The following is a 12,239-nucleotide window of genomic DNA, read 5'->3' on the forward strand; positions in this document are numbered from 1 at the left end:
ACACAATCAAGCACAAAATAATGTTTATTTCTCTCTCAACATGTACAGTTTTAGTGATTAGAGTGCGGCTGACAGGTTTTGAGTTTTGACCGGGCTGGGTTATGAAGCAGTGGGAAGTACAGCAGGCAGAAGCAATCCCACACAGATTCAATGCAAATCAGTTATTGACAGAGCATATTCAATAGGGGGCAATGCTGTGCAGAAACAGTGACATGACCAGAGCAAGCACAGCGAGTGCACTCTGTGCATTTCAATTTTCTCCAAAACATAGGCATCCAAATGAATATGCCAGCAGACAGTAGTTATTCCCTCATCTGCTCACAATATGAGTCAACAGCCAGGGAGCAGAGGATACCAGATGAAGTAACAGAGAACAGAAATCTCTTACTACTTTTACCAGAAGCAGAAGACTCTGCGTAATATCCTATAAAAGTCCAATTCATACTGAATTGATGGAATAATATACATCAAAGCAAACCCATCCCTCCCCCTAAACAGTCAAACAAAATGTACAAATATAAATTACAAGAGAACTGTACAATTCACAGCTTGGCAGGATTGGGGTGCTGCAAACTTTGAGCGGTGTGATGGATTTGTGAAACCACAGTTGCGTTTATATCTATTGGAAAATATGAACAGCTGGCCATGCTCGTGGGGGTGGAACTCTATGTACAGAATTTTGGAAATTAATTAGTACAGGTTAGAATTGGTTGAGGGAGAACATGTTACATTGTGCAAATCTCCCCTATCAAGTATTATGTAAATTTTCTAAATACTGATAATTGATGAGAAAACAAAATGCAATAAAACAAAAGCAAGTCTATCATCAAAAATAACTTTGGGAAAGTAGAAAATATAATTTCAACAAGGCAATAACACTGCTTCACGAGCATGTAAAGGATTCAGAAGGTTATTCCTTGGGGTGATTCGAGTGTACCATCGTACAGTATGCCAATACAACATTTTTTAATATCAGTGGAATCACCTGACAGAATAGCAGCATCAAAATCAAGCTTTGAAACACTAACGCAATAACACTTAACCGATGATTGCACAAAAAATACTTACAAACAGCACTGTATATGCTGGAAAAGAGCAGCGCCCCGTTGGGGCAGCAATGAAAACATTTAGCGGTAGTAAATTCAGTGTCTGCTTGGTGATTTCTTATACATCTGTTCAACTTTGCAGCTACTGTAGCTCCTGTTGCACGTGTCGGGGATAAGGCTTGTGGCAAAGCCACGATCAAAGCTTTGTAGAGGGGTTGAATTGCACTTTAAAGCCTCGCCAAACTACTTCTCAAAACCACTGCTACATTCTGATCTGGGCACTCACTACCAGAGGCATACAGAGAGAGTATGTACAGTATATGGCTCTGGACACTACCTACCACAACACTGCCAACGCCTCCGATGTCCAACTCTTATATTATCATTCATATGCAAAAGAGTCTGTGCCCAACTGAACCATTTGACCTGAAAGAGTGGAATTTGGCTGGTGGCTTGGTTAGGGTTTTGATTTCCCCACTCAAACGTACATCAATCTTTTGTTCCTGCAAGGCAACCGTACGTCTCACCACTATGGCGTTCTCTCTGTCACGGCGTGTAAAGTAAACAGGGTTTAAAACAATTTTATTACTTTAATAAGAGCATATACTGTGTTAATAGTGCAGTACTACAAGGGCATTCATATGTAAACCAACAACAAAAGTGTCTGTAATGCATTAAAAATGGAAGCAGCACTTAAGCCACCGTGATATAAAATCATTTGGGTGCATTGCATGCTTTTTTCACAAAAAGAAAAGAAATAAAGAAAAACGTTATGTTCAAGGCACTACATTCCTTCAGAGATCTTTCAACATAAACACGGCCCTGTCATCTCACGCCACTGTGTTTGAATTCTAAATGTAGTGTTGCAAGTGGACATAAATTGAGAGAAAGGCTAAACCAATGTTGAAAATGGTATTAAAGTAGGATATGGTGAAACATCTTATTGTGATCATTGACATTATGTCTAGTATGGCTGAGTTTAGTCAAGACCAAAGCCAAAAGCATTAGGAACTCAGACACCCCCACACACACACCGAACATATATACTATACACAGTATATATATATATATATATATATATATATATATATATATATATACATATACACATACACACACATATATATATATATATATATATACATACACACACACACACACACACACACACAAACTTTAGGTGTTGTTATAAAGGACTCAAGCCCACAAATTATGTACATAATGTGGCTCTAGTGAAGCAGAGCAGATTGGTGCCAGACAATCCTGCCCAGGAAGGTTGTGGGGTGCAGCCTTGACGGAAACTAGACACTGTAGTTTAGGTAGTCCTGGTAGTGTTGGGATAGGAGCCATTCTCGGGGTGGTGCAGGACAAGAGGGTAGGCTGGTACCCCTGACTTTGCCATGGTAGCGTAGGGTATTACTCCTGCAGTGCCAAGCAGGCCCACAGGACCCACAGACCCCACAGGGCTGGGCAAGCCTGGCCACTGCTGCCCGTAAACAGGGCCAGGCACTGCCCCACTGTAGGTGCCAGCAGCCGATATATACCCAGGAGGAAGCATTGCAGAGTTGGCACCTAAGGCTGTGGGCATTGCAGGGGCTAAAGCAGCAGTCATTGGGCAGGAGAGGGGCAGCTGGAACTTGCTGCTGTTGGGGGGGCATCTCACCTGGAACAAAAACAGAAGTTAAAAGGTTAGAGCAAATTCAATTAACCACTTAAGCCAAATATATTTTGTCTTACGACAAATGGAGTAAATAACCGGTCTACAAGCTCACAACACATGGCTTACAACACGTGTGTTGAGCACACAACAAACCTTGAAATTCAGCTTTTTATTTTTAGAAAATTTGCACCCAAATGGGACACCGAATGTGGTTCAAATAATCGTAGTGCAGTTTCAAGAACAATTCATGTGTTTTCTCACTGTTCCCATGGCAGATACCTCATTTGTGGCTGCGCCCATGGGTGGCACTTTGCCGTCCAGATCCTGCCAGCGTCTCTGCTGTTTGATCTGGTTCAGGGACGGTCGATGTTGATGGGATGCCGCCAGAGTTTCCTTTGTCCAGTCATCCACCAGTTTGTGAAGGTCATCTGTGAAGGTGCCCTTCTTGTTGTTGCTGTTGTTCGTCTGGACCTGAGCTAGCCCTGTGATTGGCTGAGGAGATGGTAAAGATGCAGCCATAGCAGGTGGTGCTTGCATCTGATTGGGGGCTGTTGGAGCTGTTGTGGTGCTATTGGCAGACCCTGGGAAAGACGGAAAGCAATTTAAACGCTACCCAGTTAGAAGGTCTGCCCAGTTTGAACAATTCCCAGCGAATCAGTTGGCTGCTGTGAGGCCACAGAATGTAAGGCACAATTACAACAATGAACTGGCACAGCCCAACGGCTTTATTGTCAACTATAAAATCCAGTCTAGCCAGTTCTGAAGTACATTTAGTAAATCAAATTAAATTAAACATATTTTCCTGTAGTTAACCATGCTGAGCAGCCAAAGGATTACAGCTTAGTTCACGGTCACAAATTAAAACAGAAAAATTTAAACATTGATACGCAGGCAAACACAACATCCAGACATGTATGCATACCGCCATGCATTATAGGATACAAAAGTAAATGAAGGCATAGTGTCACATTGTCATTGCATTTCACAAAGGCTGGCAGATTTTCCAACAAAACCTGCCACATTTTAAGTGCCAAAAGAACACATCAATAACAAATTATGTGCCCATGCAAACATAAAATGGAACAAATATAGACAGAGATAGAAAATGAATGAGATAGTTACTACTACTGCGCTCTTTGCCTAGACATAGTCGTTTCAGAGTAGTCCCTATGAAAAGGTAGAACAGCACAAGACAGAAACGGTTAGACCAGGACACTGTACACCACTGTACAAACTGGCCTGACGACAAGCTGCCTCAAAGACACACACAGCTATCAATCGGGGACAGAGAAAGAGAGAAGAAGAGAGTGTGGGGAAAGGAGGTGGGGGGTTTAAAAATTAAAATCACTGAGAAGACAAGAGTCTAAGTGTTCTTTAACATGTGCAGTCATTCCAAAAGAGTTGTAAATAGGGAAAGGAAGGCCTGAAACAGAAATATAACCCTGGCCTGAATCCTTGCTGGGTTATTAATTTGTTTTTTAGAAGAGACTGGTTTGCAATTAACTGAGGCCAGTCATCCAGGAAGACGGCTCAACTATATTCACTTTCAGTAATCCTAAAGTGGCCGCGTTCTATTGCAGATTTTCACTATGTGAAGAAAAGGCCTAAAATTACTAATTTGTTAGTTTTCTACAGCAATGTGGATGAATAACTCCTGCAAGACCATATAGAGGCCAATTAGCAGACAGGAGAATAATTTAGCAAGGCAGGTTCATTGCAGCTTTGATCCAGACAGAGATCACAGCATTGGTCAAGAATGCCTGTGAATAACAAAATAGGGAACCAAAAAATTCAAAACAAAGGAGCACACAGCAGAGTCGGCACTTCTCATGAACATGCAAGTAACAGAGGTGGGGTGGGTTTGGAAGGAGAACAAAGTAGAATATTTAATGATACAGCCCTTTATACGGTGGAGTAAGTCTCCATCAGTGCCCTGCCTGGCGCCTGCAACCATGCACGTCTTCCCCAGTCCAAACATGAGGGACAGAGAGTTCTCCTAGCACAGCAAAACGGCCCCTGGCTTAGTGGGAAGGTGGTGGTGGGCGTGGGCAGTCTCTGCGTTAGTATATATACTGTACAATACATACACACAAGACCACACACTGGGACAATAAAGATGAAATGAAATGGTATTTTGAGACTATTAAGGATGTATTTCCTAGTGAAACTGTGGCTGGGTCCATCTCAGCCAAACGGGGTTGAACCACTGCATATTTTAACCTCTATCAGAGTGCTAGCATCTGTTGACCGGCTAGGTGACTAAGGTGAGGTATGGTTTTGATCATTGGCAAAATACCATGAGCCGCCTCGATGAAACAAGGGACTGCTGAATAAAGTCTGTACTGCATTTCAAATGTTTGCATAAACATATTTGAGTGTACCGTTTTATTTTAAAAGGGGATCATTTGTAACGTCCAGGAGCCATGTTTGTTTATATTCAACATGGTAGCACTGTGCTCTAGTTAGGGCTTTAAGCAACTAGTCAACTATTCAACTAGTCGAATAATAGGGTGGCTGTGGCTCAGGAGGTAGAGCAGGTCGTCCAATGATCCCTGGGTCGGCGGTTTGAATCCCGGCTACTCCTTGTCCACATGTCGAAGTGTCCTTGGGCAAGACACTGAACCCTAAATTGCCTCCAATGAGTCGTTCGGTCGGTGTAAGCTTGCCACCATTGGTGTGTGAATGTGGGAAGTGAGGACGCTGGCGTTGATTGTTCGCCGCTTCACCTCCCAATGTATGAATGAATGAACCATTGTAAAGCGCTTTGAGCACTTGGAAAAGCGCTATATAATACAATTCATTATTATTATAATAAATCCACTAGTTGACCTTGTTGGTACTAGTTGAAATGCTAGATTATAGTCACCAATGTACACCGTTTTTAAATGTACAGTTGTAAATATTATTTATTTATTTTGTAGTAGACTGTAAACTAGGCAACTAATCAACTAGTAAAAATCACTAGAAGTGAAAGCCCTAGTCTAGTTTCTAGCAGAATGAATAATAGCCATGGCTGGGTGAGAAAGTTGCAATGCAACAAAATGTATATGTGGCCATGCTTGGACATTATCTCCAGATACATCCATGATCATATCTCCATGTGGATGAGTAATTTGACAGGTGTATACCATATTATTGGTTAGTTCGTGCTAATGTAATCACGCATAACATTTTTGTATGTCAGGAAGTAAATAAGATTTAGAGATTTAGATAATAATTAAATTAGTTTCAATGTCTTTGCCATCTATTGCTAACTACTATAAGTCTCCATAATGACTTCAGATAAGGGTAACAATAATTAATAAACTGTGGATGAAAACAATGCATGCAAAAAAATAAGGGTAAAAAGATTTGTACACGCTCGCTTTCACACACGCACGTACGCACGCACGCACACAGCTGAGATCTGACCTCAGGCATCACCTGTCCATGTTTGGAGAAGACTAGCTTTAACCCCATGCATGATGGGGATCTGCTTGCTAAAGCCAAAAAGCAGTGCTCGAAGCATTTGTATAGAGGAACGTCAGAGCCATGGGGAAGGGGGTCAGAAATCTATGACATTAGGTTGTTTTCCCGGACAGTGGTCGGTGAGGAGGATGGCGAGGAAGAAGATCCATTACGTCAAATAGAGGAGGTGAGATAGAAAGGATAAAGATGGAGAATGAGTGTGGGGAGAGAAAATAGAAAGGAACAAATACAAACAGATGGACAGTGACACGGGTCCACTGAGGAATCTAGTGCGCGGTTTGCTAGATTTATAGGTCACTCTCTCTGACGTTTGGTGGTAAACCGTCCAGCCTGTAAAAAAATGAATATAAGAGGGAAGAAGAGAAGAAAACAAGAGACACTTCTATAAAAGTGTACAGAGACAAACATGATAAACCTCCATTAACCACTTAAGAACGAAAATGGCAGATCTACAAGATCACGATGCGTTGAGAGCATAGAGGTTGAGAGCTTGAAGATGTGCCATTTTCCCCATTTCTGAAAATCAAAAACATTTTGAACATTTTTGAAAAGTTTCTGTCTTGTGTTTTACAGGTGCATGACAGCTGAATATCCCTGTTGGGTGAGGTCAAAACAAGGTCTTACAGTCCATCTAAAGCGTGTTTGTAAGCAGCATTGTTCCCATAACCGGGAAGGATGTGTCAGCTCTTTAGATCCCATAAACCAGAGGGACTAGGGCATTGGGATTAACCATTTGGTAAGCAACTGCTAGGACAAAAGTAATATAACTTTAGGATACATTTATGCCACTTTAAGAGGGAAAATCCCACTCAGAATACATTAATATTAATATTATTCACATTATTGAAGTATCAGTATGAACATATTCATACTCGCTCATGAAAAAGTGGTATGTTGACATGGATTATTAAGGGGTTTAGGAGGCCAGCTGTCATTTAAACGGGCGACCTTTCAACCTCTGCTCCTTTCCTCATTCCGACAGATGCTACCACCCCACTGTAAACTTCCACACAAGTGTGTTGATGGGTGTAAAATATGAACCAAAAATTACTATACTATTACAGAAACATCAGAAACCTCTGAGTTAGTAGCACAAGGCTGTTAATGAAAGTGTTCAGAAGGTATATGAATATTAGATACAGGGTTTTTCAGTCCGAGTGTGAAGATAAATCAGCTAAAAAGTGTCTAGAATCCTTTAAGGTGCAAACCTGCTTATGATGACTCATGCTTACAAACCGCTGTGACATTGCTCCTTAACTTCATCAATGATGAGGCTGTGTAGAGACACCTATCTGAACATCATGCTCCATATCTGCATCTCAATCAGTGTGTATATTTGTGTGTGTGTGTGTGTGTGTGTGTGTGTGTGTGTGTGTGTGTGTGTGTGTGTGTGTAAATGCACATTTGAACCACAGCGTGCCTAATAGTCGATCTAGCCGATCTCTTGTAGATGGTCCATTTTTGGCGAAGAGATTTGGTATAGAGTGGAGGGAAAAAAAAAAGAGTGCACTGTACAGTTGCAACTCAGGTCAGTTTTTACTAAGAAGAGAGAGTTTAAGTGGCTAATATACCTTGGCTAGGGTGTCCGTGGGAGGCCATGCTGTCACTGTGCAGCCCAGCATAGATGTTGTCTGAGGAGACGGAGCCCTTGAGAGAGCAGGGCTGCTGCGTGAGGACCATCTCTGGTGCTCTGATGTCGGGCCGGGTGCTGGAGCTGCTGCTGCTGCCGCTGGAGCGCGTAGAACTGTCCGACACAACAGAACTTTTGGCCGGAGAACTGGAGTCACTGGCGCCCTCACCTTGGTGGTGACAGACAGGGAGAGGATGCAAGTCAACATGGTTGCCTTAACACCACTGTGACACTACCATATTATCAACCGTTGGCACAAATTTGTGGGCACTAGGGGTGTGAAAATGCATCGATGCACTATTATCTTAAAATATTCTATTGCATTAGAATAATACAATAGTTTAATCTTTGACGAAAATAATATTGAATGAAATATACGTATATTTTGAAAATAATTATGCCCTGAGAAGTTGAAACTTGACGCTAATACTAATACTGAGTAAATCTTTATTAGAGTTAGTATCTTTATGTAATAAAATTGATTCATATATAAAAAAATCTAATAAACCGGATTTCTCATGACTCAGTTCCTGAGAGAATCTTAAAAGTTCAAGAAATTGACACCACACACACACACACACCCCTACCTACCTATCTTCTCACAATTGGTGCTGTTGATGTTGTTTCTGAGCTGCTGCACTGTGGGGTTGAGCAGCTTGCCAGTTTTCAGCTTGTTCTTGCTAGCCCTGCGTCTGCGGCCGCTGGGGGGTGCAGCGTGCAGCAGACCAACACTGGGGGGCAGAACTTTACCAAGGTCCTTGTACAGGCCCTCGATCTCGCTCCGTTGGTACGCCTGCAGCTCTGAGATCTCCTTCATGTGCCTGATGAAAAATTACAGGGGGAAAAAAAAGTCTCTAATAAAGACTGTACCCCATTCCTATATTAGTTGTCAAAGATATTGCCTTGAAAGGTCCAGAAAGGTCATTGACTGCCTATTAAAGCTCTGCACTGTTTTATGATCACATAAACTAGTGCCCTATAGTCTGATTTATAGTTAGCTATGCGTTGTTAGACGATAGATAAACTCACAATGTGTGAGCTTTCTTGGGGATTTATACTGACAGAAAGCTTGTAACATTGTGCATTCATGCATTTGCGTGCACATGCATTTGTGTGTGTGTGTGTGTTACTTTTCTCTCAGCCTCTGCAACTCCTTCTTCATGTCGGTATCCTCAAACTCAGAGTCGTTGTCACTGCTGGCATAGGCGTTCGCTCCCCCGGGAGGTGAGGTGGCGTGGCCATTCATCGCCAAAGCCGGACGACTCGGCGAATCTGATCTCTGCGTGTTGCCACTGCTGCGGCCCGAGCGGCGGAAGAAGGCCACCGCCCTCTTCATGAGGTCACTTCCACTGTGCTCAGAGAGGGCGTGGGCAGGGGGAGGGACGTGGGGGGAAGGCGGGGCAAAGGCGCTGCTGTCTTCGTCCTCTGCCGAGTCGGAGCAGAGGCGGAACAGGCGAGGCCGATGGGTGGGGGCGTCGATGGTGTGAGCGCGTGGGATGCGGGTGGGGGTCATGTCAGGGCTGGAGGCACGGTAGAAATCGGGAGGGGCGGAGTAACGGTTACTGATATGAGGTCGGGGTGTCTCCGCGTCTCCCTCCTCGGCAGCTGTCACAGAGAACCTGCCCATGGCCACGCATCCCTGCTCTCTTCTGCCTGAGCCCTGTGCCTTGTGAGACCCTCCAGATCCACTGGAGGGCGTCTGGGAGTTACAGGAGCTGTCCTTCCTGGGTCTCTCCAAGCGAAAAATAACATCTGGAGGAGTTGGGACCATCTGGGGAGACAGAGAAGATTGTTTCATAAGGGGCATGAAACCCTAAGCTGTAGCTTGTTTCCAGTTGAGGTTAAAAACTACAGCACGTGCAGCCTCTTAGGCGTTGTTGTACGATGTTGCACAAATATAGCCAATCTACAACCGTGATGCATTGTGAGCTTGTATTTCTGTTGCTTTAAGAGATTCTTTGAATGTTTGAAAATTGTTACAGTTATGAAGATGTTTTTGAAAAATGACATGCCCAAAATAGGGACGGCAGGTTGAAAGTGGTTAAGTGGTTAATTATATATAGTTAATTATATAGCAAATAATTCAATCAGGGACAAAATACAGGATAGACAAGGTCAGGACTTGGTCAAAATATAGTTTCTGGGGAACAGATGTTCCTACAGTATGTGGCGTTATCAGAGTAGAGTCTTACTTGGAAGCGGTTTTTGGAGCTATATGAACCGGTAACCAGATCCCTCCTGTTCAATAACCCATTAGAGGCTTGAGGCAAGGGAGGAGAAAACAAAACTATTAGTATTGTGATACAAACATCCAAATCACTTGTCAAAGTGCGATTAATGCAAGGCCAGCTTTTGTCACTCACCTGCCAGTGCAGAATCCACACTATCTGTGCGTTCAAGAATCTGAGGCTAAAAAAGGAAGAGAGACAAACAAGGGTCAAAATGTTCCCATGTGTAAATCAGATTGTATGCTAACCCATTATCATGGCCTGGCGTCAGAACCATGAGTCCCTGATTCTTTTTTTAGGCAAGGCACACATACCAGATAAAGAGGAGCAGATAATAATAAAACATCTGGTTGACAGCAGTAATTTAGTTACCCTCCCTGTTCTCCCGAACACAGCATTAGTCTTGATGATTACAGGCGATGGTAAAATCAGTGATTACAGGCGATGGTAAAATCAGTGATTACAGGCGATGGTAAAGTCAATGTTAAACTGCAGTGAATGGATTCAAAGACGCTGCCAAAAACTTGGGCACTGATCAATGTCAACTCAACTCAGTACCCTACTGAGAGAGGTATATGGGTGCTCCTAAATATCTGCTGGTACAGATGTATCAGACACACAAATAGGTTTATTCATACCAGAAGTTCCCCCTTGCCCTCTGCATTGGAACCCTGGGGGTCTGGGGCAGCGGCGGAAGGTTGGCTGGGTGTGTGCTCCTGGTAGAGCAATGTTCTCAACTTCTCGTCCAAGGTCTTAATGGTACAGTCCACAAACTCCACCCGACGAGGCACGTCACTATCGGACTCCCCCAGCCCCCCGCTACTAGCCTGCTGCTGGGACTGCGAGGCCTGGTGAGCTGGGCTCTGGGGCTGAGAGGCGACCGCGCCAGGCTGCATGGGCATGGCATAGGGTTGCTGCAGGACCACTGGTTGATGGGAGGCTATCGGTGGGGGCGGCTCGCCAGTAGGACTGACCATTTGATTGGACACAGGTGAGGACGAGCGGCCAATCTGTCCCGCGTTCACATCCAGAGATACAGGCGGCGCGATCGGGCAGCACGGGATGTCTGTTACCATGGAGATGGCCGATATGCAAGGCTCGTCCGCACGAGGGGAGTCGTAGCGGCTTACGCCGACGGTGGCCGTGGAGGGTTGAGGCTGCTGGACGTGCGCCCGGCCCACATGGGGGTCCTGAGGTTGTACGGCGTTGATCTGAGCTGCGGGGGCTCTGGGGGGGAGGCGGGCAGACACGTCGCTGCTGGATCTGACCAAGGATGGGGCCGACACGTCACACTCTGCAACAACATACAAAACAGAGATAGGACAAAATTAAAACTATTAGAAAAACTAAGTTGTGAGAAGTAGATGACTAATTGATTTAATAGATTATAAAAGGTAATAGATTTTAATAAAATAATCAATTTGTGGATTTTTTAAAATGGAGAAAATAGCTGATACAATGGTAAATGGTGCATTTATATAGCGCCTTTATCCAAGGCGCTTTACATAGATTGTAATGCATTACATTCACCCATTCACACACATTCATACACCGATTGCGATGGAAATCCATGCAAGGTACTAATCAGCACATCGGGAGCAATTTCGGGGTTCAGTGTCTTGCCCAAGCACACTTCGACATGTAGACAGGAGGAGCCGGGATTCGAACCGCCGACCCATGGTTCATTGGACGACCTGCTCTACCTCCTGAGCCACAGTCGCTGATCTATAAGGTCTCAACTTACTGTGGGTCCACTATTTCTACTATTTGTAGGACACCGTTGTTTGAGAATGTATAAAATAGGGCTTAATAATCACACTATCAATCAATTTAGTTGATTATATATTTAAAAAAACAATTCATATTTTTTCAAGTCGATTTCTTGATGTATGTACCGTATATGATAATTCAAATAAATATATACTATATATCCGAAAATCCTCAATATTATTCAATCGTACGGAAATAATCAAAATATTCAATAGTTGCAGCTCCAAAGAGGACAGAGTCCTGTGGGTGACGGATGGTTGCATTAAGTCATTGTCTTCTTCCACCAGGCTGGGTTGGAGTGGTCTTGGTGAGTTGGTATAGGCTGGGTTGGAGTGGTCTTGGTGAGTTGGTATAGGCTGGGTTGGAGTGGTCTTGGTGAGTTGGTATAGGCTGGGTTGGAGGGGTCTTGGTGAGTTGGTATAGGCCTAGAGTCTCTG

At 43.7% G+C, this 12,239-nt stretch overlaps 1 protein-coding gene across 4 annotated transcripts in view; it reads right to left on the bottom strand.

Annotated features, from left to right (window-relative positions):
- Positions 1–6: 6 nt before the first annotated feature.
- LOC306912416 (serine/threonine-protein kinase WNK2) overlaps positions 7–12,239 on the bottom strand; it is a 55,938-nt gene continuing 43,705 nt past the window's right edge. For all 4 annotated transcript variants that reach the window (XM_079488622.1, XM_079488621.1, XM_079488620.1 and 1 more), the window contains 8 exons: positions 10,671–11,326; positions 10,168–10,213; positions 9,997–10,064; positions 8,935–9,575; positions 8,396–8,625; positions 7,746–7,973; positions 2,986–3,287; positions 7–2,709 (listed from right to left, as the gene is read on the bottom strand). In XM_079488622.1, the coding sequence (XP_079344748.1) occupies positions 2,362–2,709; positions 2,986–3,287; positions 7,746–7,973; positions 8,396–8,625; positions 8,935–9,575; positions 9,997–10,064; positions 10,168–10,213; positions 10,671–11,326 (2,519 nt within the window). In that variant the 3' untranslated portion in view covers positions 7–2,361. The remainder of the gene's footprint in view (positions 2,710–2,985; positions 3,288–7,745; positions 7,974–8,395; positions 8,626–8,934; positions 9,576–9,996; positions 10,065–10,167; positions 10,214–10,670; positions 11,327–12,239) is intronic.

The sequence above is a fragment of the Electrona antarctica genome (assembly GCF_951216825.1).
Source record: "Electrona antarctica genome assembly, chromosome: 2".
Lineage (NCBI taxonomy): Eukaryota > Metazoa > Chordata > Actinopteri > Myctophiformes > Myctophidae > Electrona > Electrona antarctica.